The sequence below is a fragment of the Equus asinus genome, chromosome 22 (assembly GCF_041296235.1).
Source record: "Equus asinus isolate D_3611 breed Donkey chromosome 22, EquAss-T2T_v2, whole genome shotgun sequence".
Lineage (NCBI taxonomy): Eukaryota > Metazoa > Chordata > Mammalia > Perissodactyla > Equidae > Equus > Equus asinus.
In genome coordinates, this window is record NC_091811.1 from 55,135,782 (window position 1) to 55,163,395 (window position 27,614).

General features: G+C 54.7%; 3 protein-coding genes across 7 annotated transcripts in view; all 3 read left to right on the plus strand.

Annotated features, from left to right (window-relative positions):
- HOXC4 (homeobox C4) overlaps nt 1-27,614 on the plus strand; it is a 61,035-nt gene that overhangs the window by 9,755 nt on the left and 23,666 nt on the right. Inside the window, exon 1 of one of the 3 annotated variants that reach the window (XM_044756354.2) lies at nt 12,454-12,591. The exons of 1 other annotated variant lie outside the window; for it this stretch is intronic. The gene's annotated coding sequence lies outside the window, so the exon portion shown is untranslated. Of the gene's footprint in view, nt 1-12,453; nt 12,592-14,502; nt 14,638-27,614 lie in introns of those variants that run through there. One more of the 3 variants, XM_044756355.2, reaches the window with a different exon arrangement.
- Nucleotides 323-25,833, plus strand: HOXC6 (homeobox C6). Of its 3 annotated transcripts, none has more exons than XM_070494140.1 (3): nt 323-625; nt 23,592-23,937; nt 24,671-25,833. In XM_070494140.1, the coding sequence occupies exons 2-3, from the start codon at nt 23,784-23,786 to the stop codon at nt 24,976-24,978; spliced, it is 462 nt and encodes a 153-aa protein (XP_070350241.1). In that variant the 5' UTR covers nt 323-625; nt 23,592-23,783; the 3' UTR covers nt 24,979-25,833. The 3 variants fall into 3 exon arrangements, with proteins under 3 accessions (XP_070350241.1, XP_070350242.1, XP_014691860.1); XM_070494141.1 differs by lacking the exon at nt 323-625 and adding an exon at nt 12,452-12,591; XM_014836374.3 differs by lacking the exon at nt 323-625 and having other exon boundaries at nt 22,696-23,937.
- On the plus strand, nt 4,577-8,083 carry HOXC8 (homeobox C8). The gene is made up of 2 exons (XM_014836369.3): nt 4,577-5,155; nt 6,523-8,083. The coding sequence occupies exons 1-2, from the start codon at nt 4,720-4,722 to the stop codon at nt 6,813-6,815; spliced, it is 729 nt and encodes a 242-aa protein (XP_014691855.1). The 5' UTR covers nt 4,577-4,719; the 3' UTR covers nt 6,816-8,083.

Genomic DNA, 27,614 nt, shown 5'->3' on the forward strand with positions numbered 1-27,614 from the left:
GGGACCAGCCCCTTCCCCATCATTTGAATCTCCTACCCGCTCCTCCCATTGAACACTCCAATTTCGGGGGCTGGAGGAAGGTGGGAAGGGGTGAACATTTTGTTTCGATCATATTTCGAGGGGGTCCATCAAAAGTCGCAGGAACCCTTTGGTTTTCCTAGTCACTGAAGCACCCTCTCCTCTTTCCCCGTAAGAGACCTCCTCCCCAATTGCAGAAGCGATTGTTTTCTCGGTCATTTTGAAAGGTGCTTTGCCCGTATTTTTCTCTCTGCTCTCAGCCTCACTCCTCCCCTTGGCCATTTTGTCGTCTGGGACCCTGGCCTCAAGTCTGCACCGGCAGAGGCCCAGGCATCCATCTCCCTTGGTCCTGACCGCGGGACTCAGGCTTCTCTCCCAGCCCGGGCTCGGCAGCCTTCCGTGCTCCCACCCCGCCCCTGCTCCAAGGCCCTGTCGCCTCCCCTCATCCGTCAGCGCGGCCTGCTTCCTGCAGCCCGCCCAGGCCGGCCTTACTCCGGCAGGAAGGAGGGCCACAGGGCTCGGAGGGCCCTGGCGAGAGCGTGGGATCCAGAGCAGACCCACCCGGCCCAGCCCACTGTTCGGAACCAGCTCAGCCTCCAGCCTGCAGGTCAGGATTGGATTCGATTTTTATTTATGACAGTTTGTGAATTTAAACAGCAACACAACACACATCTGGGGAAAGAAACGAAAGCTGGGGGGAAAGAGGGGCTAGCAACCGCCCTCCTGCCCTAATCTTCCCCTCCCCACCTCTCCTCTGCTCCTTTGTCAGATTCACAAAACCCTAAAGGTTGTTCCACTTGGGAAGGCAGCGGATAGGTACATTTCCGCAGCCCCGAAATGCCACTTTTATGGCGCTGTTTGTCTCCCCGCGCTGGATTCTGAATGGGGTCGAACAAAACAGCAGCGCGGAGCTGGCTAGACGTCTGGGCTTAATTGTTTTATGGTTTAAATAAGGTGGACACTCTTTCCTTTGAAATCGGATTATAGGAATGTTTTGTCTATGGCCCACGGAGAACAGGACCTCACTGGCTGGGAGGGAGAGGTGGAGAGAGAGCGCGCGTGAGAGAGAGAGGGATGAGCCACAAACCGGGGGGCAAACAGCCGGAGAAGTCAGAGTCCCACCGCAAAGTCCTGCAGGCGGCGGCGGCATAGGCGGTGCGGAGCCAGCAGCAGGGTAAGAGGAGCGAGGAGCTGCGGGTGCGCGCCGTGGGCAGGCGGTAGCGGGAGCTGCTGAGCGTGCATCTGCGTGCGCGGAGGTGTTCCGAGTCCAGAAATGCGCGTGAATGGGGAGAGATCGCTGCAGTTCCTTTGCACAGGGTCTCAGTGCGGGAATGGAGGGTGACAAAAAGAGAAAATAGTGTGAAAGCTTTGACAAGGTTTATTTCGAGAACTTAGAAAACAAAAGGACAGCGGCCCCTGGGGCACTCCCTTCCGGGGACCTCTCTCTCTCTCTGTCTCTCTCTCGCACCCATTTGGAAACTCCTTCCTCCCACTTCCCACCTTTGGGCCAAGCCTGGGACCAGCTTGTTCTCTCTGTTGGCTTTTTCCCGGCCGGACTGCATTGGAGCAAGTGGACGCGAGGTGGCGCTGTTGCTCAATGTTAGAGGCGGCGGCTGTGCCCCGGCCGGCCTGGCCGCACTGACATTTGAGGCCCGGCCCCGAGGAGCAGCGGCGAACAGGCCTCGCACCCGGCCCGGCCCGGCCCCACTGGCTCTGAGCGAATCAATCCTCTCACCTGCGAGGTGTAAATAAATCGCGAGTGGCGGAGGGAGATGGGCCCTCGCTCTGGTAGCAGACTCGGGAGGCTCAGGAGGGCGGGCGTCGAAAATAATCGCTTTGCGGAGGAGATAAGCACGAAACGGGCAGCGCGTAATTAACACAAAAAGGCAGCATGACCCGGACAAACGAACATAAATCCGTGGTACCTAGGAGGGCGGTGCAGGCCTCGGGGCGAGGGACAGAGACGCCTCAGCGAGGACGGCTGCTTGCGGTTCCTTTATTTCCAGGCTCCGGGAGCGAGATCAAGCAGATACGTGTAAAAGAAAAAAAAAATCAAATGAAAGAAAAAAAAAGAAAAGGTGAGGGACCCCCAAAAGGGGAAACCAAGTCCAGCGAGGGATTTGGGGACTGGTGGGCCCTCCGAGCAGGCGGTGATGGCGGCACACTCGGGACAGTCGCATTCCAAGACACAAAGACCGGGAAGAATAGCTCTGTGGCAGGGTTTTCGCTGGACCATAAAATGTCGAGATATTCCCCCCACCCCCTAAAAGATAAGGCGCAGGCCCCAGAGCGGATCCGGCCTGCCGAGCCTCCTCTTTCCAGGTCGGGAAAGGAAAGTATTTATGACGGTCCCCAGTGACCCAGATGCTGGGAGCCTGGAGTCCATCTCGTTCGTTTAGCTCGGTACCCGCAGAGCGGGCTCCGAGAAGGCAGGACTGAACCAAGGCTGGAGCATGCTCTGGTAGTGGAGGAGACCTGTGGTGCCCCCCACTTTCCTGGACCCTAGGGAGGCCTGCAGCCCTGGCATAGTCCTTCTCTGACCCTCCCTCTTGCCACTCTAGGGCCAGAGTTGGGGTATTGCAGAGTTTCAGCAGTCCCTAACTCAGATGGGGGCAGGTTCCTCCAAATTCGGGGGATCATGGAAGCTCTCTTGCTAGGGCACCCATGAATCTCCTTTGGGAATTTGGCTGAGAGTCCTGTTTCCCCAGCAATAATAGAGAGACTGGGGGGGGGGGGGTGCTCATTCTCTCTATCCCATCCTCCCCTGCACTGCCATTCCTTCCTCCATCACCAGAGCTGGGCTCCGGATGGGGAAGAAAAAGATCTGGTTTTCTAACTGCTTCCTTCCTCATCCAACCCTGAAACCCCAGGATGTGGAAGGAAAATAGCAAATTTTTTCATGATGCAAAGAGCTAAAGGTGCCTGTGTGCTTGTCAGATGTTATTTTCATATGTCCCCGGTGTGCATGTGTGTGCAGGGTCTGTAAGGGGACAGGGTACTTCCAGGCATGCATGGCAGTTTAGTGAGCAGCATTTGATGTTTCAGGAGCGAAGGTAGCACACACAGTATGTGTGTATCCTGAGTGTGCCCCAGTGTTGCCCTGCGTGTCACAACCTCACAAACCATGGAGAGGGAGGACAGGGAAAATCATTCTTATTCCTGTTCATTCCTATGCACACAGCACACACATCCACAGCTCTCTCACTTTCTCCCTTTTCTCTCTGTCTGTGTTAAGCCCACATAACTGTACACACTCATGGCCAAAGAAGCGTGCTGATGGACTAAGGTTCTTTCATCTATTAGAATTAACTTGAATTTACCCAGTCTTGGGAATGGGGGGAACCCCCCAGAGAAAACGTGAGTAAATATTTAAAGAGTGTCTGTTGACAGTTCCCATCCACATCCAGGCCTGGGCAGCCTGCCTGGGAAAGGGGGGTTGCGGTGAAGCCAGAGGGCTCCTCCAGGCTGAGCTGGCATTTCCTATGGGGTTAGGGTATGTGGGGACAAGTGAGGGGCCTGTTCCAATCTCCTCCAACCAAGACACAAGTAGTTTCTCAAGAAGAAACATCCTGGATCAGCCCAGCCAGAAGCCGGGGACCCACCAGCTGCTCTCTCCTTCTCTGTCCCCACAAACAGCTTTGCTCTCAGTGCTCCCAGCCAAGCTCGTGGCCATTGCCTGGGCTTCCTGCCTCAGGCAGGAGCTGGTGTCTGAAGAGGCAATGCAGCCCTGACTGGGTATATGGAGTGCCCCCCACCTCTAGCCCTCTTGTCCCCACAGAAGGCAAGCAAGAGAATCTTAAGGATCTAGGGAAGACAGGCCTGCTTCCCACCTGGGAGGGGCAAGAGACATGGAGGGTTCTGATGCCTGAAATATTGGGGGGTGCCAGTGTGCTTGCTCCTCCTCGGAGCCCCCAGACTTAAGGACGCCCCTGGGGAGCCCATCTTTTGGGTTAGAGGACCTGTTCTCTTGCTGCCATTCAACCCCCTGGAGGGTCTTATACCTGTTGAGGTAACCTGAGTTGACCTGCTGGCTCAGGTACCTCTCTCTGAGAGGAAGGAAAAGAGAAGGGGGGGAGAGGCACCTTCAAATCTGAATGCGCACCTTGGAAAAACTGGCCCTAGCCATTAGCTGGGGCTGGCTCACCACCCCCCCACACACATATACACACCACACCCCCATCCCTCCCCCTGCCTCCCCTCCCCTTCCTCCAGGTCCCCCTAGCCCTGAACCCCTCAACCCCCCGCCATCTCTTCCTTCTCTCTCTCCCTCTCTCTCTCTCTCTCTCTCTCTCTCTCTCTCTCTCTCTCTCTCTCTCTCTCTCTCTCTCTCTCGCCTGTCTTCATGTCGTGGATTGATGAACGCGAATCGCGTGTAAGCGCCGCCACCGCCGGGAGTCTGAGGAATTCGCCTGGGCTGTTAAAGGAAAGAGCTAAGTGCGGGAGCGCGAGCTCTACCTACCGACAGTGAAGAGCGCCGCCGCCGCCGCCGCCGCCGCCCGCCCGCCGCCCGCGCCCAGCCCGGAGCTGCGCTGAGCCGGCGGCTCGGCACCCAGGCGCCCCCCACCCGCCCACCCAGCCCCAGCCCAGCCCCGGGGAGCCGGCCGGCCCGGGGTTCGCTCCGGGGGGAGGGGAGTTTCGGGGTCCTGGGCGGGGGAGCCGTGAGCCAGCGGGGAGGGGGCCGCGGGTTTTCATGTGCCCAGCATGAGCTCCTACTTCGTCAACCCCCTGTTCTCCAAATACAAAGGCGGCGAGTCCCTGGAGCCGGCCTATTACGACTGCCGGTTCCCCCAGAGCGTGGGCAGGAGCCATGCGCTGGTGTACGGGCCCGGCGGCTCGGCGCCCGGCTTCCAGCACGCCTCGCACCACGTCCAAGACTTCTTCCACCACGGCACCTCGGGCATCTCCAACTCGGGCTACCAGCAGAACCCGTGCTCGCTGAGCTGCCACGGAGACGCCTCCAAATTCTATGGCTACGAGGCGCTCCCCAGACAGTCCCTTTATGGGGCTCAGCAAGAAGCGAGCGTGGTGCAATATCCCGACTGTAAATCCTCCGCCAACACTAACAGTAGCGAAGGACAAGGCCACTTAAATCAAAACTCGTCTCCCAGCCTCATGTTTCCATGGATGAGACCCCACGGTGAGAAGCCTTTTCTCTTTCCCCCTCGGTCTCCCGCGCTCCGGGGTCTCCCCCCTCCCTTGCCTCCTTTTTGTCTGCCCTGGCTTTCCCTCCTGGCTTTGGGGTCTCTCCAGCCCCACCCCCGTGCCTGAGTGGGTTTCTCGAGGTTGGGAGGTTCAGCTGGGGGTGGGGCGCGGGGCTTGCCTGGGTTATTTGGGGGATTAGGGTGAAGGTGGGGGGAAAGGTGGTGGCTGGGTGCAAAGGGTTAAAAGTCCTTTTCTCCACCTCTGTCTGTCTGTCTGTCTGTCTCTCTGTCTCTCCCCCTCGCTATCTCTAAAGTCAAAGTTGGGGAGGTGGCTGGGAAGGGGCCCGAGGACCCTGAGGTTTCCAGCCTTTGGAGCAAAACGGTTTCTCTATAAGGCAGAGAGCTTCAGTCCAGGACAGTGTCCAGGCTGTCTTGGGGCGAAGGGAGACCCCTGTTTCCCTCCCCTAGCTGGGTCAGAGAGTGGCAAGACCCCAAGGACAGGTGCTCTGACTCTCTGGGGTACCCACTGCCTCCTCCCAGAGAACTAGCCTTAGGGCCACAACCCCAACTTTGCTTTACTTCCCTCAGTTGGAGAGAAGAGAGGGAGCCAGAGAGGAGAAAAAAGAATGCTTGAAAGGAGAGAGGCCGTGCAGATTGGGGGGCTCTGAGGTCCTGGGGACCCTAGCCAAGCTGCCCCCAATCAAAGGCTTGTGGGGTTTCCCTGAGACCCTCAGAGTGGCTCAGGTCATGAGCCCCTCCAAGGGTGGCCCCTCATGGCCCAATTTCGAAGTAAAAGGGGAAGCGAGAAAGCGACAAGTTCCAGCGGAGATGGCCCGTGATTTATTTGCTGGTCTCCAGTTAGCAATCAGGCCAAGCCGTGATACATTCCAGATCAATTATTTTTCTTCCTGGCAAAGCACTAGGCAGAGAGATTCGAGGAGTGGGCAGTGAGCAATGCCCCTCTTCTTTGCCCCCAGACCATTTTTCTCTCTTTTGGAAACAGCCTCTGTCCCAAGCCCTGCTCACCAAATGCCACTCTGCACTTGTAAACAAAGCTGTAAGGGCCAGTTTCCTGGGGCTGCAGGCCTGGGGGGACTCTGCAGTGCTCCCCTGGCCCCTGCCACCCCCTAGTTCTCAGACAGACCCCAGTCCCTGCCCCCACCCCCACTCCACCTCCCAAGGTGAAGCCAAACCCAAGCAGGCCCCCAAACTTTCCTGCCCTTGCCTGCTTCCGCTCTGGCCTTTTCCTCAGGAGGGAGGGGAGCTGGGGAGACCAGAGCCGGGACTTGGGGGGAGGAAGAGTGGCAGGGGAAAGCCGAGCTCCCACCCACACATAACGAGCCTGGGGTTCTGTTCTGTCCAGCTCCGGGGCGGCGCAGCGGAAGGCAGACTTACAGCCGGTATCAGACCTTGGAACTAGAAAAGGAGTTTCTCTTTAATCCTTATTTGACACGAAAGCGCCGGATTGAAGTCTCTCACGCCCTGGGACTGACTGAGAGACAAGTGAAGATCTGGTTCCAGAACCGAAGGATGAAGTGGAAAAAGGAAAACAACAAGGATAAACTGCCCGGAGCCCGAGATGAGGAGAAGGTGGAGGAAGAAGGAAATGAGGAAGAGGAGAAAGAAGAGGAGGAAAAGGAAGAAAACAAGGACTAAGCAAAAAAGAGAGCCCCCCCCCCCCTTTAGCAACTCCCTTGAAGTTTCGTTTTATGGTAGCGGATAAATTGAGAAGTTTACGACTGTCATTTGCTTTTATAGAGAATAGAATGACGCTCACAACTCTACCTACCTGTCAGATACTGCAGCTCTGGTTTTATTACCTTTGGACTTCCCCCATCTTTATTTGTTTGGGGGCTGGAGGGGGGAGACCGAGACGCAGCAGAAAGTTCGGAGTCTCTGTCTCAGTCGTTGCCCCACCACACACACTTGTCCCTACCCCCACCCTCAAAGTCCTGCCTGGATTTTAAGGGCCGAAACCTGGCCTGTTTGCCCCTCTCTCGGCCCCTTCTTGCCACACTCCCACCTCCCTGCCTGTCTGGTATTTATTTTAGAGGGGAGCCCCCTCAACATGCGGAAGAAGACTCATGGCTTTGTTTTTATGCTAGGGTTAGTGTATGAGATTGACTATTTTTCAAAAGAAAGGGAAGAAAAAGTGAAGAAAGGAAGGAAATGAAAGGGAAAATGTTTAAAGAAATTAAAAAATGGTAGCAAGGAATATTCCATCTCCCTGCCTGGGGCTCCCCCCTTAGACAGACTCCCTTGACTTCCTCTAGAAACCTGATGGAAACCTGAAGGGGTTGTGGGTCTCTCCCCTCCCTGTGTTCCATGAGGTAGATGGGAGCCTGCAGTTGCCGAGAAAATGCTACCTAGCCATCCCCTGGTCACTGGGGCCCATGCCTTCCTCCCCTTTGCTGTCTGATTTCTGTCGTTGGGCCCAGCTTCCTCTGAGCTGCATCAGTGCTGTCGCTCAGAACTCACCATAATCATGAAAATAATAATAATAATAATAATAATAATAAATCTTTAACATACTACCTAAAGGGAACCTGCAATAATCTTGAAAAAAAATAAAGAAGAGAGAAATTTTTAAAAATCCTAATATGGGAGAAAAAAAGAGAAAAAGCTTAAAATAAAAAAAAAGAAAGAAACCTCCAACGTATTTTATCACTACCTATAGAAAGAAATCCTGCTTTGAGAGTATTCGTAATGCGGTTTTGTTGTCGTTTGTTGCTGCTTATTTCACTAAGAAAAACCCAACAACTGAGACTGCCTAGCCCGCCGGTCCTGTGCGCTTTTATTGTGCTTCTAACCCCAGTAGAGTAGAACTAAATTGCACTGAATGTATAGTTAACTCTGTCTTGAATTCTCTGTTTATGCAATGTGCTCGAAAGAAAAAAACGTTAAAAATATATCTATAATAATAATTTTTGGTCATTTGTCTTTATGTCCAGCTATGAATGTAGATTTTGTGTCCCGGCAGCTCTGTTCCTGGTCCAAGTACTTTGTATTGTATACGTGAGTCATAATAAAAAAGAAAGGAGAAAAAATATTTGAAGCTGGAATGACTTGCTCTTTCTCCAATGCCCTCCCCCCATCCTCCTTATCCTTCCCTCCCAACACTCTGGAAAAGGTCTTCTCCTCTGATACCACTTTGGAGTGGGGGGAACTTGCGTAGAGAGGAGCTAGGCTTGAGAGGGCAGGCTGGGCTGGGAGGGCAGGTGAAAGGGAGAGAGGTGAAGAGAAGGAGGAAGAAGAGCAGGATACTCTTGGGAAAATCTTGGCTCCAAACAAAGTGGGTTTCTGGATGCCAGGATCCCAGTGGGAAGAAAGCGTCTCCCACTTATCCACCTTCCTCCTCCTCAGCCCTGGGCTGGGCCCAGAGAGAGACTCTGCCCCCATGCCCCTCCCGCAGCTAGGCCTTTTCCTTCCACGGCCTGGGGCTGCAGATGAGGCAGTGGGGTTCTTTCTGCTCTCCACATGCCCCTTGTGGCCAACTCTTGGCCCCCAGTGCCCAACACTAGAACAAGCAGCCTGGAGGACTTGGCTGGAAGATGCCTAAGGGCGGGGCCTGAGGAAGCTTAAGCCTGGGAGAAAGGAGCGAAGAGGAAGGTGAGTGAGGTGGTCCACCAAGAGGCCTGGGTCCACATTCTGAAATTCTAATTCGGCCAGCACAGAGCCATCACTGTCACCCAGCCCACTTGCATCTGCTCCAACCTCTCTTCTGGCTGTTTCAAGCTCACTCCTGGCTTCACCTTGGCAATTTGGCAGCCTGCCCTGGCCTCATAGTGCTGGCCATTGACCTGCTGAGTGGACTTGTCCCCACCCCAGCCACAGTAGGGTAAGGAGAGTCTTCACTGGACTCCTCATTCCCCAAAATAAAGGGTGGAAGGCTAAGGGACTCAGGGGGCAAAGGGGTCTCTTATTCCCCCCGTAGAGGGTCCTACATTGTTTATGCCAGTAAGATTCTGGTCAAATAATACCAAATTCCAGAGATACAAGTCATCTGACTCAGTCAGGAGAAGGGGAAAGGGGAGGGGAGGAGATCCTCTGGTCTTAGAAACCAGACCAGACCCCCAAAGACTGAAATGTTTTTGAGGCCAGATCTTTCTCTCTCTCCTGGTCACTGATTTTTCCAGACTTAGGCCCAGGCCGACTCTTGAGTAATTTCCTCGGGGCCTGGGTCCCTGGCTCCGAGGTAAAGTGGTCCTGAACACAGGACCGGGTCAGGTATCATTGATCGGGGACTCCTGCAGCCCGCGGGAGGCTGCCGGTTGGAAGCACAGGCTGCGGGCAGCCGGGAACAGCTTTGAGCAGCTTTGGGGGAAATCTCTCCGAACCTGGGGTCCCTGCTGCGAGCCGAGGCGCCAGCCAGGTAACTCCATCTGCTGCCGGAGACACTGGCTACCCACCGGGGAGGCCCGAAAAGAGAGAATTTCGCTCCGACCTCAGGCCTTCCCACGGGCGTGCCCTCCAGACTCCGAGGGCCGGCTAAGGGCCGTTTCATTTTTAAACGGAGAATTATGATTGCTATTAATAAGAATCGCTGGCCCAACAGTCGAGTGGGTTGAACCCTTCATTAAGTGGCTCCGTAGGACCTCGCTAAATTTTCCCCACATCAAATGTGCCCTTCATCCCTGGCCCTGCTCAGCAGTGCCCGTGGCCCCAAGCCCGGCGTCGGAGGGCGGGGTGCGTCTGGCGCCCGGCATCGCTTGAGATGCGAGGCAGCATCGGGTGGGCCAGAGCAAGGGAGCTCCAGCCGCCCCTTCTTGCAGCACCCGCTCCCCCACCCCTTCTGCCCACCGCCTCTGTTTTCTCGTTTGGAGAGAAAAGGAGGTAAAACTCGTTTTATGGGGGAACTTAATTGCGAGCGGGATGCGCTGCCTTCAGAAACGCGTCCTCCCAAATGCTCCTGCCGTCCCATTAGCGGAATGGGGACCATTCGGCTGCGGCAGATAGGACTTTCTCTCATTCTTTACTTTTTTATTAGCCAATCAAAGGGTCTTCCGAAAGCTATTTGTGATTTGTGAAAAATAGTATCTTTCAAAATGCTGAGTTGAAGCATCTCGCTCATTTCGCCTTGAATTTATTATTCTAATCTCAACCGTAGAGACGGGATAATGCAGCTATTAAGTTGGGGGGCAAATTCGTTTCCTGGATTTTTTTTTTTTAATCCTCGGCGTCTTCTCTCCCTCCCCACGTCATTGCAGAGGCCAAGGGAGGTGCGGGCTCCTGGGGTGGAGGAGGTAGTGAGAGCCCTAAAGGGCTCCTTGGGGGGACCCTAGGATGGGAGAGTGGATTGGCGTCCCCAGCCTCACCTTCCCCAAATGAGATGCCCCAGGGCTTCATGATGCTGGAGAAAGTTACCCCACCCCAATTAGAGCGAACTCCGGACAGGTTGTGCCACAGACTAGAAGTAAAATTTCCGGTGAGCTGCCTGCAGCGCTGTCCCATTCTCCCCGAGGCCCATTGTGAAAAGCCGGGCCAGCGTTTCCTTGTCGTAATTTTTAACTACCTGTTATAAAATTTATGGGTGGGTTTGTAAAAGAAACGAGGTCCCTGCATCCGGCTGAGAGAGCTGCTTTGCTTACTGTGGAGGAAGTCTGGGGAGGGGATGAGGGACCCCCTGTTGGTTGGGGTGGGGTACCCAAGCATGGAAGACCCCATGCCAGCTCTGTGTGGGACTTAGGGGAGAGCTTTGGGCCTTCACATCTCCAGTTGGCGGGGAGAGTACCTGAGCTTCGACTGGTTGGCAAAGAGTCTCTATGAGGGAACCTATTCTGGTTTTCCCCACACTGGACTCATCACTAAAATTAGGGGTCTGGAGAAAGGAGGGGGGCGCCTCAGGGACTCGGAACTCAGCACGGAAGGAGGGCTTTAGGGAGGGATAATGTTCTTTTTTCAGGGCCTCCAGGGTGTGTCCCAGCTGCCAGGACACTGGAATTTTTCTGAAAAAGGCAGGCGGGTGTGGGCCACCTGACAAGACAGAAAAGGCTTCAAGGCGCCTTGCACCTAAAAGAAAAAGAAATGGGAACCAAGATCCTGACCTTTAAGTTTATTTTCAATTCTAAAAAGATTGGGAGTCAGCTGCCGTTTGAACCTAGCAGTTGAGGAGAGCTGACATTAGGGATGGTCTTGGGGGAAAGTGTCATTTTCTCTGAGAAAGGAGCTAGGGCGCTTCGAGGGTTCTGGAGCCTGCTCTCTAGTCCCACCCATCCTGCTCCCTCCGCAGCACTGCCCAGGGCCGGGGCAAGCGCTCTCTGCTCTTCAGACCACGACCAGGTCAGCTTGCTTGAGGCTTCCAGCGGCCTGCCCCTCCCGTTCTGTCTGGGGTGGAGTGGGGGGCTGCTGGGGGCACCCCATTGGGAAAGATGTTCTCTTCCCAGAAAAATAGGTAGGGGTAGGAAGCGCACCCCTTCTCAGTCCCTCCACCCCGCCAGCCGTCACTGCCCCAATGTCACAAACCTTTGCAATGCTTCGTTCCCCCAGATCCAACCTTAATACCCCATTTATTAAGGAAAATATTTAAAATTCGGCATGGCAAAGGGAGGCAGCCGACTCAGCGCCAGAATCCTTCCTTCTCTCTTCTCGCGTCCTCCCTTTGCCCTTTCCGCGCTAGCCTGGAGCTGTCCGGCCCCGTGGGGAGTGGGCGGTGGGTGGGGGTGGGGTGGGGGTCGGGGGATGCTCCCTTTTCGAGAGAATTGGGTAAACATGGCGACCGCGGCGCCCATTTGCACACGCTACACAAATGCATCGCATTCCCGGTTGTTTGCAGAAAATTTACAGCTGAGTAATAAAAGTTTACGATCGACTCACAAGTTGGATTGGCCACAAGAAGTCATGTGGATTCCATCCATGAACGTGAACTTTTTATTGTGGTTTGTCCGTTCGGAGCGCTCCGCAGAACAGTCCTCCCTGTAAGAGCCTAACCATTGCCAGGGAAACCTGCGCTGGGCGCTCCCTTCATTCCCAGTATTTTTTTTTAATTAATCAGATTAATAATTATTTTCTCCCCCTATTTAATTTTTTTCCTCCCAGGTGGAGTTGCCGGAAGCTGGGGGCCACCTGGGGAGGGGGGAGGCGGGGAGAGGCAGGAGTTGAGGGCACCTCTCTCTCCCTTCCCAACCCTTGAGCCCCCCAAGGGGCAGGAGGACAGCGGGAGCAGGAGTTGCGATAGGGAGCCGCAGATGCCTCCGCCCCTCACCTCTCCCAGGCTTTCCCTCCTGCCCCCTTCTTGCAACTCCCCTTAATTTTGTTTGGCTTTTTGATTATTGGGACTATTCTTTTTTATTTTTAAATTTATCTAAAGTATATGTATGTGTGTGGAGCTGAGACAGGCTCGGCAGCGGCACAGAATGAGGGAAGACGAGAAAGAGAGAGAGTGGGAGAGAGAGAGGCAGAGAGAGAGGGAGAGGGCGAGTGACAGCAGCGCCCGGTAAGTGTTTCCTTATTGGTTCAAATATGTAACTAATGGTCCGTAGCTGGGTGGCGGTTTCAAGATAAGAACAGCAGCGGCTTGTCTTGGTTAGAGAGGAGAGGGGGCTGGCGAGAGGGTGGGCGCGTGGGCAATTATGGGGAGGAAAAGTGGGTGGGGGGGCGAAATTGGGTTAAACTGGAATATGGTAGTGGGGGAAGTGTGTTTTCCTAATGTCACTGTACGCCGAAGTTGGGGGTTGGGGGGCAAGAGGACTGCGCCTGTGGGGCTCGAGGCCGGGGTCCAGTGCGCCGATCCGCTGCCTGATGCCCACCGTGTCCTTACCTGTTATAGATCTGCGGCCTCTTGGCTAATGGGACTGGGATCGAGGAGGCCCTGAAGCTCAAACTGCAGGGCAGGAGAGAGAGAACCTGTAGGCTATAACCATTGCCCCTTGAGCAAAGTCAGCCCCCCAACCCCCAAACAAACTTTCCAGCGCCCACTCCCTGCTCCGCAGCCCCCTCCCTCGCGGACTGCGCGACTGCTAGAGCTCACACATGCGCAGTGCCAGCCCAGGGCCGGGCCGCGGAGCAGGAAGAGAGCGCAGCTAGGCGGGCGGCGGGGCCTGTTAATTGGCAATTAGGGGGGAGGCTGGTGGCTGGTGCGCGTCAGCTGAGGGGAGAGCGTCTGCCCACCCCCGGCTCCCGCCCCTACTCGAGCGGATGGGAAGATGGGAGGTGCGCTGCACTGCCGGTGGATGAGTGGGGGTGGGGGACGCGGTACTCAAAAGCCATCTTGTGCTTGAGGAAAGGGGCCAGTCGCTGTCTCTCCCCTGGCCCGGTGTCCCCACCTCCAACCGCAGCCACGCCACCCAGGATACCCAGTGGGCTGCTTCACCCGCCTCGCCTGGCTGCTCTGGGCTAGAATCTGCTGTGTCTGGGGCGGAGGTGGGAATTGGGGAGGCCCCAGGCTGGGTGGAGACAGGCCCAGGCCTCGCTGGCGAGGCCTCCTGCGTGAGTGGAGGCAGTGAAGACTTAAGGCGCGGCTGGCTCCTGGGGTAGGGACATCAGAATTGGGCGGCCCGGAGGGTCCTGGGAGCTCGAGATCTTCCTAATAATTGGTGCTAATGGCGTGTTGTATAGTCTTAACCCGACACATATGGTTTCATAACACAGTGGCTTAATTTCTTCCAAATGTACGTGGCCCTGAATGTGTTGCAGTTTGATATATGACCCCGCCCTGCTCCCTGGCCTGGGTCCGAGGCGGCCGCATACGTGTGAGCTGCTGTTTATAAAGGGCAACGCACACACAAGCGCTTACACACCCAGGTAGACACACCCCAGAGCCGGGGTGGGGGGCGGAGCGCATATTCCTGGAAAGGCCTGAGAGTCTGGGGGCCAGACTCACCTTCAATCCGAGCTCAGAGCCACCCCCCGCCCCATCCTCTCCCACCAGCGCGACTGGGCTTCTCCTCCAAGCCCGAGTGGGGGAGGGGATCGCTCCTTGATTTCCTGTTTAAACCCTGACCCGTCTCCTGGGGGCTTGGGGGGGGACCTGTTTTTATCAAATTCTTAAAAATATAGTTCGACTGCATTCAAATCACACCCCTTGAGCCCGAGTACACGGTGAATCTTCCCTCCCCTCCCCCTACAACCCCCGTCGCATCCTCTCCTGCCCCCCCCCAAAATTCCCCTTTCGCAGCCGACATAAAGGCCTCTGAGGTATTCTCCCGGGGGAAGAAATGGCATTTTCTCTCCCCCTCCCCCCCCCCAACTAGGACTGGTGTGTCGGCAGAGGCGTCTGCCGAGGGGCTAATTTCGCGTTCCTTGTTTACGATCGAGAAAAGCGCTTGGCTCTCCCCAAATGGGCCCAGCCCGCCGCGGCTCCGGCTGCCTCGCGCTCGCCCGCCGCTCCGCGCGGCCCAGGCGCTGACGCCCCGGGGATCCCGGCCGCGGCCGCCGAGCCCGGCCTGCGAAGGGCCAGGGGCATCCGGTGGGCCGGTGGAGGGGCCCCGGAGGCCTGAAAATAGGAGCCTTTCTCCTGGCGTAATGTGGGAACCGCCGACCGGTGAGGCCTCTATTTCTGTCTTTCGCCTGTTGTATTTTGTTTGCCCCCGCTGGCTGCCCTCGCCCCTGCAGATGGCTGCACTGACTTGGAGGGGGGGGGGGCACGAGAGTCTCCTTTGTTTGCCCCCAGGAAAACAGTCTCCAGAGAAGGCCAGTGGGGATTCACCTGGGACATCGGAGGGGCCCCCTCCCTTCGGAGAGGTGGGCCCGGCTAGGCTGGGGTGTTTCTCTCGGCCTACGGGGATCTAACCGAATGCGCTGTTGGTGAGATTTCAGGGTGCTGGGGTTCGTGGTGGACGGGTTAACAGAACCATCCTGAGATGTCCTTATATAATATTTTTATCAATTGATTTTCTATCCCTTCCTGGCTAGGGTCCTGCAGACCCCCACACCCTTCACCCCTACACTGCTCCTCGTAGACTGAGAGATGCAGAGAGCATAGCAGCAGTGACGGGCCTCGGTTTCCAGTTTTCTAGTCTGGCCGGGAATAAACCTGGCCCCAGCCGCCAGCCTCCTCCTTCCCTCCTTACTTTCGATTTTCTTTCCCGTCTTTCTCTCCCTCTCTGGGCTCAAACAGAAGCACAAGAGGGGCCGTCAGTGGCAACCCCCAGCCTCCTTGCAGGCCAAGCTCCCTGCAGACGTGGTCCTTCGTGCAGGAGGGCACTGCTGTGATTATCTAATAATAGCCAGAGCAGCTGAGAATAGAATCTGGCTCAAGGACTCTGCACACCCAGGGCTGAGGCTAGGAGGCACTGAATCTGTGGGTCAGGGTCTGGCAACACTCCCTGGAGCCTCTGGCCCCCAGAGTTCCCCTCTGAGTCCACTCTTTGAGCACCTCAGGCCTGCCCCTTATGGGCTTTGTCAACCTAGCCATCAGCTGTATTTCACGTGCCAGTTCCTGGTTAAGGAGAAATTGGCAAAGCAAGCCCTTTCTCTCTCTTGTCTGACAGTTGTGATCCCCAGGAAGAATTCGACCTTGTTTGGAGAAGGCGGTCTTGTTGGGTTGCCTGTTGTGTTCCAAAACCAGGCTTGGTAGCTTAATACATTTATTATATACAGGCTCAAATGTACAGACTCGGACTTATGCATGAATATATACAGACTCATATTTCCCCGGTAGTTAGTTGTGTGTTACCATGCCTTTATTCGCTCGACACCGTTTTATGTGCATGCAAAATTTTGTTAGCCCTCACTGGATGCGAGTGGGCTCAAGGAGGCACTGGGTGCACCAAGAAGGCCTTCTGTGCGTGCTCTGCTGGAAATGTGTGCGCGTGCTGGAATCGGAGTATGCGGGTTCCAGTAACCAACGGATGCCACAAAGCCTTTCTCAGACCTTATTGCCTTTGCAGTCCAAGCAGCTGGGCTGGGAAAATACTGAATCCCCTCTAGGTTCTCTCTATACCTCCCTGCGAACTTCCCCAACTCAGAGACTGTTTTACCAGGGGGATCCAGTTGTGTTGAAAGTGATCTCTGTGGGAAACTTTGATGGGTGCAGTGGGCCTATGAGCAATTCTGAGCGGTCGGTCGGGCCCTGGTGCCGTAACACCAGGGGCGTGGAGGGAATTGGTCAATAAGGTGGCCTCTGGGCAGTGATCTGGGGCTGCTGCCTGACAGGGTGCTTGAAGGGGCTGGTGGAGAAGGCCAGCCAGAATGGGTAGGGGTGCAGTGAACATCTGTCCCCCACCAATGCTCGTCCTGGCTGCTCACTGGACCCCAGATTTGCCTGCATTTGCGAGGCAGTTTGGGGGCTAAATTCTCCAAACACTCAGATCTGGTTACTGGTGGGACTGCATTTTAATCCTCTCAGCTACCTAAGCCAGGGAGAAGGCTGACGGGCAGTGCCAGAGAAGATGCTCGGTCTAGCCGCCTGTGGGCCTGGAGCACTGAATGTGGGCTGAGGCTGGGAATTAACCAGCGTCCTTTTCTAGCCTTTCTCCCTTCTGGGGCCAGGGAAAGACAGAGCAGGGGGAGATACAAATGTCTGTGAAAAACCCCATGAAAGAAAGGACAGGAGGAGCTGGCGGGTTTTCCTCCACTCCCTAGGCGATCCGGTTCCTCCCAGGACTCTCCTGTCCGGACATGCTGCGGTGCTGAGGCGCACAGCTTTCTTCCACCTTTTCCCTGCCAGCATCAAGCCTCCGGCTTTTGGGCCTCAGCCACCCCGAGGTGCTAGCGTGACATTACCCCCAAATTGCGCCCCTCACCCAGCCCACGGCCTCTGCCACGGCCCCGCAGCCGCCCCTGTTTATTGTGTCTATGAGTTGTTTACTTGTTTTGTCTGCTGCCACCCTGCGTCAGAAACCCGCCAAACCAGCAAACTCACCCCGGAGAACAAAGTGCAGCGCTATCCCGAACTCCCTCCCCTTTCCGGCACCCCGCTCCCGCCATTACCTCCTCCCTCGTTGTCCCTTTCCGAGCGGAGGAAGCAGAAATCGCCTAAAATAGGGCAGCTGTTTATAGGGTTGGGGGAATTATGGGGACACCATAAACCTCCGGGTGTCCTGGTGGTGGAGAGACAGAACAGCCCTCCCCTTGCCTCCGGCTTTTCTTCCTTCCGCCCGGCAACTGCTTGGTTAAGGGGGCCACAGTCATTGAGAAAGTCGAGCCCCCTCACCCCACTCCCCACTCCTTTCTGCAGGAGTTTTCCCTGAGACACAGGTTGTTGGGTTTAAATCAGGGTAATGTTGGTGGATTCATGAAGCTAGATAAAGCATGTCGCTCTCCCCTCACCCTCCCTTCTCCTCAGCCCCCCAAAATAGCAGTGAATTTAAGCAAATCCTACAAAATTAAATTGCCCCTTCGCTAAAGATCCTATAAATCTGCAGTCCCGCCAGGTGTAGAGTCGGAGAGGCTGGTGTTCGCCTCTAATTTTGCTCCTGGCTATCAAATCTAAAAGAGTATCATCGAAATAAGTAATATTCTCGTTTCTGAAATTAATTCCCCCCTCCCCATCTCTCTCCCTTTTTTCACCAGCGCAGATGAAATGGTTCTTTTAGATCTGCAAACAATAAAGGATAAAATTATTTATAGGGAAATGAGGACGATGTTTCATTGTTGGCTTACTGTTCCAGAACATAATAACAATTTTATTTTCAAGTGGGAGAACTTAGACCAGGAGAAGGGGAAGAGGAAAAAAAGTGAGGGGAGGCAGGGCACCCACGCACAAAACTCCTGCTGTATATAACTTTTGTGACACTTACAGTTTCCTCATGACAATTCACTGTGACGTCATAAATGCCATGTTCTTGAATTTTACGATTCTCATAAACCTCCAAAATGGGTCCAAGAAGTGCTCTGTGTGCAGGGGCATAAGAGAAGCCAGGAAGCTGGGTATCCTTTGGCCCAGCCCAGGGCAGCACACTCACTACTGCCCCTCCTTCCTCATCTGACACCCTCTTGAGGCCTCATTCTGGAGACCAAAAACATTCTGAATATTCTGGATTTTAATTTTTTCTCCTCGGCCAAGGAGGGGCACTTGGTTTGCCTCTCTGAAATGTCACTCAGCATCTGGGTTCCCTCCTCATTCCCCATGGGCTGAGATACTGTGTCTGAAGGTTCTCTGCATGCCCCCTCCTCAGTTGATACTCAGCTGCTTTGGATAGAGGTAGGAGGCCTGGGGGCAAGGCCCCAAAAAGCCAGAAATGATTTCTTCCAGAGGGAGCCACAAGGGGCTCAGGGCTGGGACAGAGGTGCTTGGGACCTATTTTACTTTGACTCTTCAGCCAGAGAAGTGAATTGAGAAGCCAAACAAACGCAGATGTGGGAGTCTGTGTCTGCTGATGGTAGCAGCATTACGTGGCGTGTTGGTAAGGAAGGGTCAGGCAGAAATCTGGAAGGAGAGAGAGAAGGAGGAGAGAAAACATGCCAAGAGTTAGCTGAGCCCCTCCATCTACTTTTCTTCTCTGTTTAATTGCAAATAAAGCAAAAGCAGCTCTGGCAGCATCTCAACCTCTTAGCTCAAAAGAGGAGTTGCCAGCCCAGGCCTTGGAGGTGTTTGGGGCAGTTCTCAGGCGCTTGACATGCCCCATCTGGCCTCTTCCTCCTTCCCCCCTCCCTGCTGACCCCCAACTCCATTCAGCTGACCAGCCTGGGCCCTGTCCCCAGAATATCAGCACCCCCAAATGGGATTCATTTCCGGGTTAGGTGTGTCAAATTTCACTTTTATCCAAGTGTCTCCATGCCTGAACTTTGAAAGGAGAGGAGCGTTCTTTTTTGGAATGCAATGTGTGTGTGTGGGGGGGGGGTTGGGGGGGGTATGTGCTCAGACAACTTCCCCACCATATCTGTGAGAAACTGGGGGCTCCTTGGGGGAGCTGTGCTTTGGTGTCCCCAGGCAGACCCAGCTCCCCGTGGCCAGGTTCTCTGGCGGTCTGGGAGACTCTCTCTGCAGTCCTTTTACTCCACATTCTCTGGAGATCAAAGGAGCTCGGACACAAAACACTAGGCATTTGAAGCAGGATTCATTTTTGTAATTTTTAAATTAAAAAATCTAATCATAAGCCAGTCAGGCCAACTGAGCCGTTGCTCTAGAGCAGCAAAGCCTTAACCAAACAGTGCAATTGTGAGGTGAGGTGAGCTGACCAATTATTGAAACTCGGCTTTCTCTGCAAGAGGGATTTCAGCTCTCACCCAGTGGCACAAAAGGGGCTGGTGGGGCAACTGCTCCCCTCTCACTCTGGAAATAGAGAATTGGAGGGTGGGTCGGGGAGCTGCAGTGGCTTCCAGGCAGCCAAGCGCCCAAGCCAAGCGCTGCTGAGTCCTGCGGCTCCAGTGCCGGGGTCCCTGACCAGCCTCCAGAGGCGCCGAGCTGTAGTTGGTGGCGCCGGCAGCCAGGAATAGAGTGTGTGTATCTGTGTGTGAGGCTGGGTGAGTCACAGACATCTGCGCAGAGTTGGGGGACCTGGGGAGAGAAGACTGGAAGAGCACAAACTAAGCAGAAGCTCTAAAAAAGACTGTCCCCAAATAAAAATTCCAAATCTTATCCCTCTCACTTCAGATACCCTTCCCCAAGAAACTAATATGTTTTCCAGAGCAGAGTGGAAAGTAAAGGCAGGCAAGGTGAGGCCTGCCCAGGAACCCCTTCAGGGCCAGAGTCTCGTCCCACCCACCCTATCCCCAGTTCAGAGCTGCCCAGGCCACAGCCCCTGGCCTGGAGCGGGCAAGGCTGGCATAGGAGCGCTTGACTAGCCCTGGGAAACCCCCCAGTGCCCACCCTCCAGTGCAACCCTTAGCCTTGGGGACTCCAGGCCAGTGACTGGCCCCCACTCAGGCCCATGGTGCCTGCAGTAAGTTCCTCTCCTATAATTAGCACTCATGAAAAGCATGTGTTTTGGGTTGGGGGGACTGGAGCAGGGAGCAGCAACTTTCCTCCCTTTATTCCTTTTCTGTGTTTTTTGCATTCTGTCTTTGAATCCACTAATTACAGCTCTGAAAGCAAAAATCTGCTCTCGCACAGCCAAACCCCCTCGGAATGCCCGATGCCGGAGGCAGGCTGAAGGGGCAGAGCCACTCGGAGACCTGCGGGCCTGATGGGGTGTACTCTGATTTCTCTGGGCTTGTTTTATAGAAACAAAGAACAAGTTCTCCCCCCCTTCCCAGGACTTGTGCATATTTACAGAGCTCAACTGCAGTTTTCATAAAACATCTGTTCTTGCTTCTGCTGATGAGTTCCCATAATTGTTTTCAGACAAATTTAACAGGAAAATAGAAATATATTTAGAAAAACCCAAGTCCCAGCTTTTCCCCTATAGACAGTCATTCTTTCGCCAAAAAAATAAAATTAACATGAAATGAGAAAAGGAAAATATAATCCAATGGAGGGAAGATTGGGCTCATCTGACCAGATCTCCCCCCTTAGAGCGAATCCTTCCAGCAAATTTCAGCTGCATAATTAAAGATCTAACTGAAGGAAGGCGCTTCTTTCCTCAGGAACGGAAGGTGACGGGGGAGAGTGTGTTGGAAATTAATTTTACCAAAAATCCTTATGCTGTGGGGGAATTTATTTGTATTTCTGCTTCTCTTTCTCTCCCCCATCCAGCATTTCTGCCTTTCTCCCCCAGCAGCTGGTTTCTGTTCATTATAAATCGGCGAGACCTTTCAGTCTCTGCCCTCTGTTTAGGGACGTAATAAAACACTTAACTTTCCGGGGCTGAGACTTACATTCTGCTCTTCAGGTCACCCACCCCCGTGCCCACCGCCTTTAGGCCCCCAAGGAGTCTCTCCCCAACTTTGGGGCCCCTCTCCCCTCCAGACGTGGTTTAGGAGAGGCTCAGGGAAACCCAGGCATCCTTGCTAGGGAGCTGCAGCACATGGTGCCCCAGAAGCCCCTTCTTTCTTCCAAGTTCCTTCCTTCCCCCACCCACCCATAAAAGAAATTTTAAAATACGTAGAAAATCAACACTCATTGAAAGCGAAACCTCATTAAGACATCCTATCTTCCATCATTCAATTTGTTGTACATTGCAACAATTTAATATCTTGAAGGAAATATCACTGACATGATTTATTCCTCTAGCAATCTCTCTCTGAAATGGGGGGAGGGAATTTACTCTCTCTTCCGGCCTGTGCTGCGTGTTACACCACTACCTTTAGGGCAGGAGGGAGGCTGGGACACTGAGAGTAGCTACTTGTGTCCAGGGGTGCACTGACTTGTTCCTCTGCTCATTCCCCTGGGTCTCCCCACCCCCAGTTCCCTCTCCCTCTCCCCCTCCAGGGGGCCTGGAGCCCCAGCCAGCTGTTGGAAACCTCTGTCCAGGCATGCCATGAATTTGAGGACAGCTGGATTCTAGAGCGTAATGCAACTCACACTGGTGTCTGTGTACCTGCCATATTACCCCAAAATGAGACAAGTCGTCTCAATTTTTTTTTTCTTAATTTAAGAACCCTCTATTCTTCTCCTTCAACTCCTTGGGGAGAAGAAAGTATGGTCCAAGAGGAGGAATCTTTATAATTATAGGGGGCTTTCTCCTACCCTTCTAAATACCAACAAACTTCCCTCCTTTTTGAAGGAGTGAGGCTGTATTTTTAAAACCCAACACACGTTGTCTGGCAGGAAGACTCTTCAATCCCATAACGAGGTTCATGTATTAACTAATACGTCTCTACCAGCTCCTACACACTGTCTGCTTTTGGGTTCGAAACTTTATTTTTCCCCCCTAGCGACACTCCAGGGAAACCTTAACGCTACAGAAGATGAATAAACGAGTTTTTTCCCAGCGTATTCCCGTTTATGGCTTTATTGCTACCCATTGATTACTCCGCTTTGTTACACAGAAGGAAAAGATCATAAAATCCGGCGACATCCGGGTTCTTGTTATAGCCGCCCCCCCCCCAAAAAAAATGGTGAAGGGAAAATAGGAGCCTCCCCTGCACCCTCTGCTTGCCCCACCGCCCCCTCTTTGTCAACTCAAAGTGTTTTCACCCTATGTCACGATATCAAATTAAGTTTGGATTAATCAGGAGAAAAACCCCGTCTGCACACCTTCCGCTGTTTCCGTTCGCCCACTGCGGCTCGCTTAGGAGCCTCGGACTCAGCTGCCTTTTCCTAACCTTCTCTTCCTTTTCCTTAGCCCCAAGGTGGAAAGAAAATGGAGGTAGAGGCTGCTGAGAGGCCTGGCCCCACCAGGTGTGGCTGGCCCCTGGGCTAGAGCTCTCCAGAAGCCCTTTGCTGGAATCTCCAAGCCCCAGAGCTCAGGTCCAGGGGCGCCTCTCTTGGCAGGGCAGAGAGTCTGGAGGGGGCAGGGGGCTTGTGACCTGGGCAGGGGCTTGAGCCTGTGGGACACTAACTGTCCATCAGAGCCCCACCAGCCTTCTCTTTCTGGCTGGATCCTATGTGAATTGCCCCACCGGCCCTCGCTGGCTCCAAATCATAAATTCTCACCAACATAAACAGGAGTTGATGTGTCTAGAAAGACTCTCAGAGTTCTTTCTTCTTCCTTTCTTCCTTCCTTTCCCCTCCCCTCCCACCTTTTACTTCTTTCTTGCTCTTTTCTATTGTATTTTCATACATTTTCCCTTTTAGGCAAAAATGCTGCAAGAGTTTCCCCAAAAAGGGGGTCCTGAGGAGGAGGCAGAGGGGGGCTGGGAGGAAGAGGGAAGCAGACGCCTGGCCCTTTGCCCCCTTCTGCTCTGCCACTGGACCCTTAAGTCTCACCCTTAGCCCTTTAGACCTAGTGGCTCCCCACATGCCTTCTACACCCCAGACTCTCAGCCACACTCCCCTTCCTCTGAGCACCATGTTTTATGCAATTTATTTCTACTTTTGATTTTTTTTTAAATTACTGGGGATAAAATATGCTGGTTTAGTGATGAGAACTCACTCCATGGAGTGTCAAACCAGGATTTCCTGTAGGATTTCTGGGGCTCCCCTTGAGCTGGGAGGGAACTCCTCCCATGGAGAAATCAGGACGTAATTTTAGAAGGGGGCAGATATAAAAGACGAAATCAGATTGAAAGTACACGGATTTCTCCAGCCCTGGCACTGACCACAGCACAGCAAAGTTAGCTGGGGCTGAGAGATTTTCTGGGAGTGCAACTCTGCCTGGAGTGCAAGGCCTTGCTTGTGAACATTCACCCTTTCTCCACCTCCAAATCAGTCGGCCCCTCCTCATATGTATATACACACATATATATATGTATATCTATGTATATATATTTTAAAAATCCAAGTCTTACTTTCAAAGCACACACTTAGTCTCAACTAGGGAATCAACAGAAGCAGAAGCGATTTTTTTCCCCCTTCTTGACATCTGGCTTGCGATTGGCTGGAAGGGGGTCAGCTGACTTTGTCATTTTGTCTGTCCTGGATTGGAGCCGTCCCTATAACCATCTAGTTCCGAGTACAAACTGGAGACAGAAATAAATATTAAAGAAATCATAGCCCGACCAGGTAAAGGCAAAGGGATGAATTCCTACTTCACTAACCCTTCCTTATCCTGCCACCTCGCCGGGGGCCAGGACGTCCTCCCCAACGTCGCCCTCAATTCCACCGCCTACGATCCAGTGAGGCATTTCTCGACCTATGGAGCGGCCGTTGCCCAGAACCGGATCTACTCGACTCCCTTTTATTCGCCACAGGAGAATGTCGTGTTCAGTTCCAGCCGGGGGCCGTATGACTATGGATCTAATTCCTTTTACCAGGAGAAAGACATGCTCTCAAACTGCAGACAAAACACCTTAGGACATAACACACAGACCTCAATCGCTCAGGATTTTAGTTCTGAGCAGGGCAGGACTGCGCCCCAGGACCAGAAAGCCAGTATCCAGATTTACCCCTGGATGCAGCGAATGAATTCGCACAGTGGTGAGTTTTACAGCTCCGAGATATAAATTAAATAAACTGAACTGGCTTTATGACCGGCTTCCCTAGAAGAACGGGCGGAGAGAGTTTTTTATGGCCCCATAAAAACAATCACGCTCGTCTCCTCGCCGACGCCGAGACAGGGCCCCCTCTTCTGCCCCCTCTGCTCGCCTCCCGCTTGCTCACAGGGGCCTGGCCCCCTCGGCCCCTGACGGATTGGAGGGCTCCTAGGCTCCAAGGCGAGCTGAGGGGGCAGGAACAGGGCAGGGGAGGAGGGGAGGGGTATGGGGTGGGGGAGCCCCCCAAAGTCGAGGAGTCAGTCTGAGGAGAAGGGAGGGGGAGAGGAGGGGGCAGAGAAGTGGGGAGAAGTTTCCAAGGAGCTAGGATGCTTGGGGAGGTGGGGGAGCCCAGTCGTTGAGAAATGGGGCCCTCATCCCCAGTGTTTGGCATTTTTCAAAAACCAGCTTTTAGACTTACAGCTTTCTGCTTGGTTCTCGCCCCCATCCCCTTTTCTTTGTGACACATACCTACCAACCTATGGAGGAGACTAAAGGAAGTTGGGATCCTGGCTGTACCCCCAGTGGGGGTGGGGCAGGGCAAAGGGGAGAAGGCTGGAGCCCGAGGGGGCCGTGAGCTGCTTGGCCAAGTTGGGAGGGTCAGGACTTTGCTAGGCTAAATCGTCTGTGGAGGATGCCTTGCTGATTGTTTTTAGTGTGTTTTGTGCCCGGATCTCTAGGGGTCGGCTACGGAGCGGACCGGAGGCGCGGCCGCCAGATCTACTCGCGGTACCAGACCCTGGAACTGGAGAAGGAATTTCACTTCAACCGCTACCTAACGCGGCGCCGGCGCATCGAGATCGCCAATGCGCTCTGCCTGACCGAGCGACAGATCAAAATCTGGTTCCAGAATCGCCGGATGAAGTGGAAAAAAGAATCTAATCTCACGTCCACGCTCTCGGGGGGCGGCGGAGGGGCCGCGGCCGACAGCCTGGGCGGAAAAGAGGAAAAGCGGGAAGAGACAGAAGAGGAGAAGCAGAAAGAGTGACCAGGACTGTCCCTGCCACCCCTCTCTCTCCTTCTCCCTCGCTCCCCGCAACTCCCTCCTAATCACACACTCTGTATTTATCACTGGCACAATTGATGTGTTTTGACTCCCTAAAACAAAATTAGGAGTCAGATATGGACCTGCAAGTCAACTCTGGACCCTCTCCCTGACCGCACAAACTCTCTCACCACGCGTCTTCTCCTCCCTGCTCCCTGCTAGCTCCTTCTCGGCTCGTCTACAGGCCCCTTCCCCCGCCCAGGCCTTGGGGGCTCCGTCCCTGAACCTCGCTTCAGACTCCAGGGATCTCCCTCCAAATGAGGACTTGGCCCCCCACCCTCTCGGCGCCCCCACCCCGCCCCCGCGCAGAGAGCCGGCTCGGGCCCGGGCCTTGGCTCCGGGGCCTCAGGGCCCGGCCTGGCAGCGGGGAGGGCGGGAGGCCCAAGGAGGGCGCGTCGTGGCCCCGCAGCAACCCCCAGGGCCTCCCCGCAGCCCCTGCCCGGCCCCTCTGCCCCAGCAAATGCCCAGCCCAGGCGAATTGTATTTAAAGAATCCTGGGGGTCATTATGGCATATTACAAACTGTGACCGTTTCTGTGTGAATATTTTTAGCTGTATTTGTGGTCTCTGTATTTATATTTATGTTTAGCAGCGTCCGTGTTCCAATCCCATCTTAAAAAGGAAAAAAAAAAGAGGGAAAATTACAAAAAGAGAGAAAAAAAGTGAATGACGTTTGTTTAGCCAGTAGGAGAAAAAAAATAAATTAAAAAAATCCCCTCGTGTTACCCTCCTGTATAAATCCGACCTCTGGATCCGTTCTCGAATATTTAATAAAACTGATATTATTTTTAAAAGTTTATATTGGGGTTTCTGTCAATTCGCTCGCCCGCCGGCCTGGGCTGGCAGCTGGAGCCGGCTCCGCGCTCCGCGCCGCCCGCCGCCTGCCAGCCCCCGGCCCCCGCTCGCCTGCCCCTTCCCGGGAGCCGGCCGAGCCGGCCTCCCCATCCTGCGGGGCGCGCGCTGGGGGCTGGGAGGCCTCTCGGGGCTCCCTACGCGGAGCAACACACTCACCCCGCAAAAAAGGCCGCCAAGGATTTCGGTGGGGGTGGGGAGAGGAGCCCGGGTGAGCGGGTCGGTCTCCACCCCACACAGGCCTTTCTTCCTGCCTGTGGCAGTCTGGGGGCCTCGGCTTCTGAACCCCAGCCCCCAAAGGCCAGGACGGCAGCACCAGCCAGGCCCCGGGGTCGCCCCCGCGCCCGCCCGGAGTGAGGAGGGGGCCCCGCGTGAGCCGCCCAGGCCGCGCCAGGCCCACTCTTGCGAAACGTGGCGGAGGCGGCGCGCCGAGGGGAGAGCAGCCCGGCGGCCGGAGCCCTTCGGGAGGGCCCGAGCGATTCAAGGACATCGCGGGAAGCAAGCCTGGAAACTGAGCTCTCGCCTGCTCTGGGACTCCTGACGTGGCTGGGACAACATTCCTTCTTCCTCTCAGCCCCAGCCCCTGTCTGGTTCCTGACTCTTTCTTCTCCCCTCAAACTCGGCGGGTGAGGAGCGCAGCCAGACCCTAAGCCTTCCCCAGCTCAGGCCTTCTCTCCTAAGCCCAGCCAGGGAAACCTGAGTGGACCTAGGAGTGAGGTAGTGAGGGGGTCTCCCGGAGGGAAAAAATCCGCCAGAGTTTTCCAGACCTTCCAGATCCCCGCCAGCGCCCCCTCCAGCGCCTCCGCCTGCGGGGGGTGGGGGTGCAGGAGGGGGGCCTCTCCTGGCAGGGGCGGAGATTTCCTGGGGAGAGGCAGGCAGGAAAGAATAAGACTTGGGGCTAGGGGAGGGGGGTGGGAAAGGGCCTAATGGCTGCGGAGCCCCTGGCCACAGGCTGTGAAGGTTGCCCCGGCGCCTGCCCGGCCCACCTCCTCCATTCCCCAACTCCCAGCCAGGTCCTTTCCGCGCCTCCACATAGCTCAAAAATTGCTCTCCTGTGGACTTTCTGGATCCAGGTCCCTGGAAAGCCCGATCCAGAGAAGCTTTTTCCCCAAAGGGCACAAAACAGGCCTTTTTCTCTGCCCTGCTCATATAATATTTGTAGAGGCTTGAATCTTGCTTCTCTGTGCCGTCAATTGACATGTATTTTCTACCCAAAATATCTGACATAGGTACAACATGAGGGCCATGCACAGGATGCAGAGCAGTCCTCCAGCCCATTGTGTCTGGTTCTTCTCACACACTCGCAGGCACACACACAAAATTGCCTTGTGGCCATTCCGGGGTCCGTGGCAAGGTGAGGTGGTCTACTTAACTCCACCTGGCTCCTCCCCTCCAGGCTCATCCCAGAGTTCCCAGCACTCCAAACCTCATGACACCCCCCCCCCCACTAGTTCTGTCCACCCAGGACCCATCCTTCTGGGCATCCTGTCTACCTCTCCAGAGGTTGGGTTCACTTTGCCATGCTGACAGGTACCTCCTCAGCAGTAGCAGGCCCTTGGGGCCTCCGAGGAGAGGGACGTCGTACCTTAGTTTAGAGAACCTGAGATAAGCCCCCTGAGATCTCCAACCTGGGCAGGGGCCCCCCCTGCCTTCCACCATTTTCGAAGATTGGAAAGCCCTTGGGGTGAGGAAGACAGGACTAGCCGTTACAAAAAAACCCACTCTGTG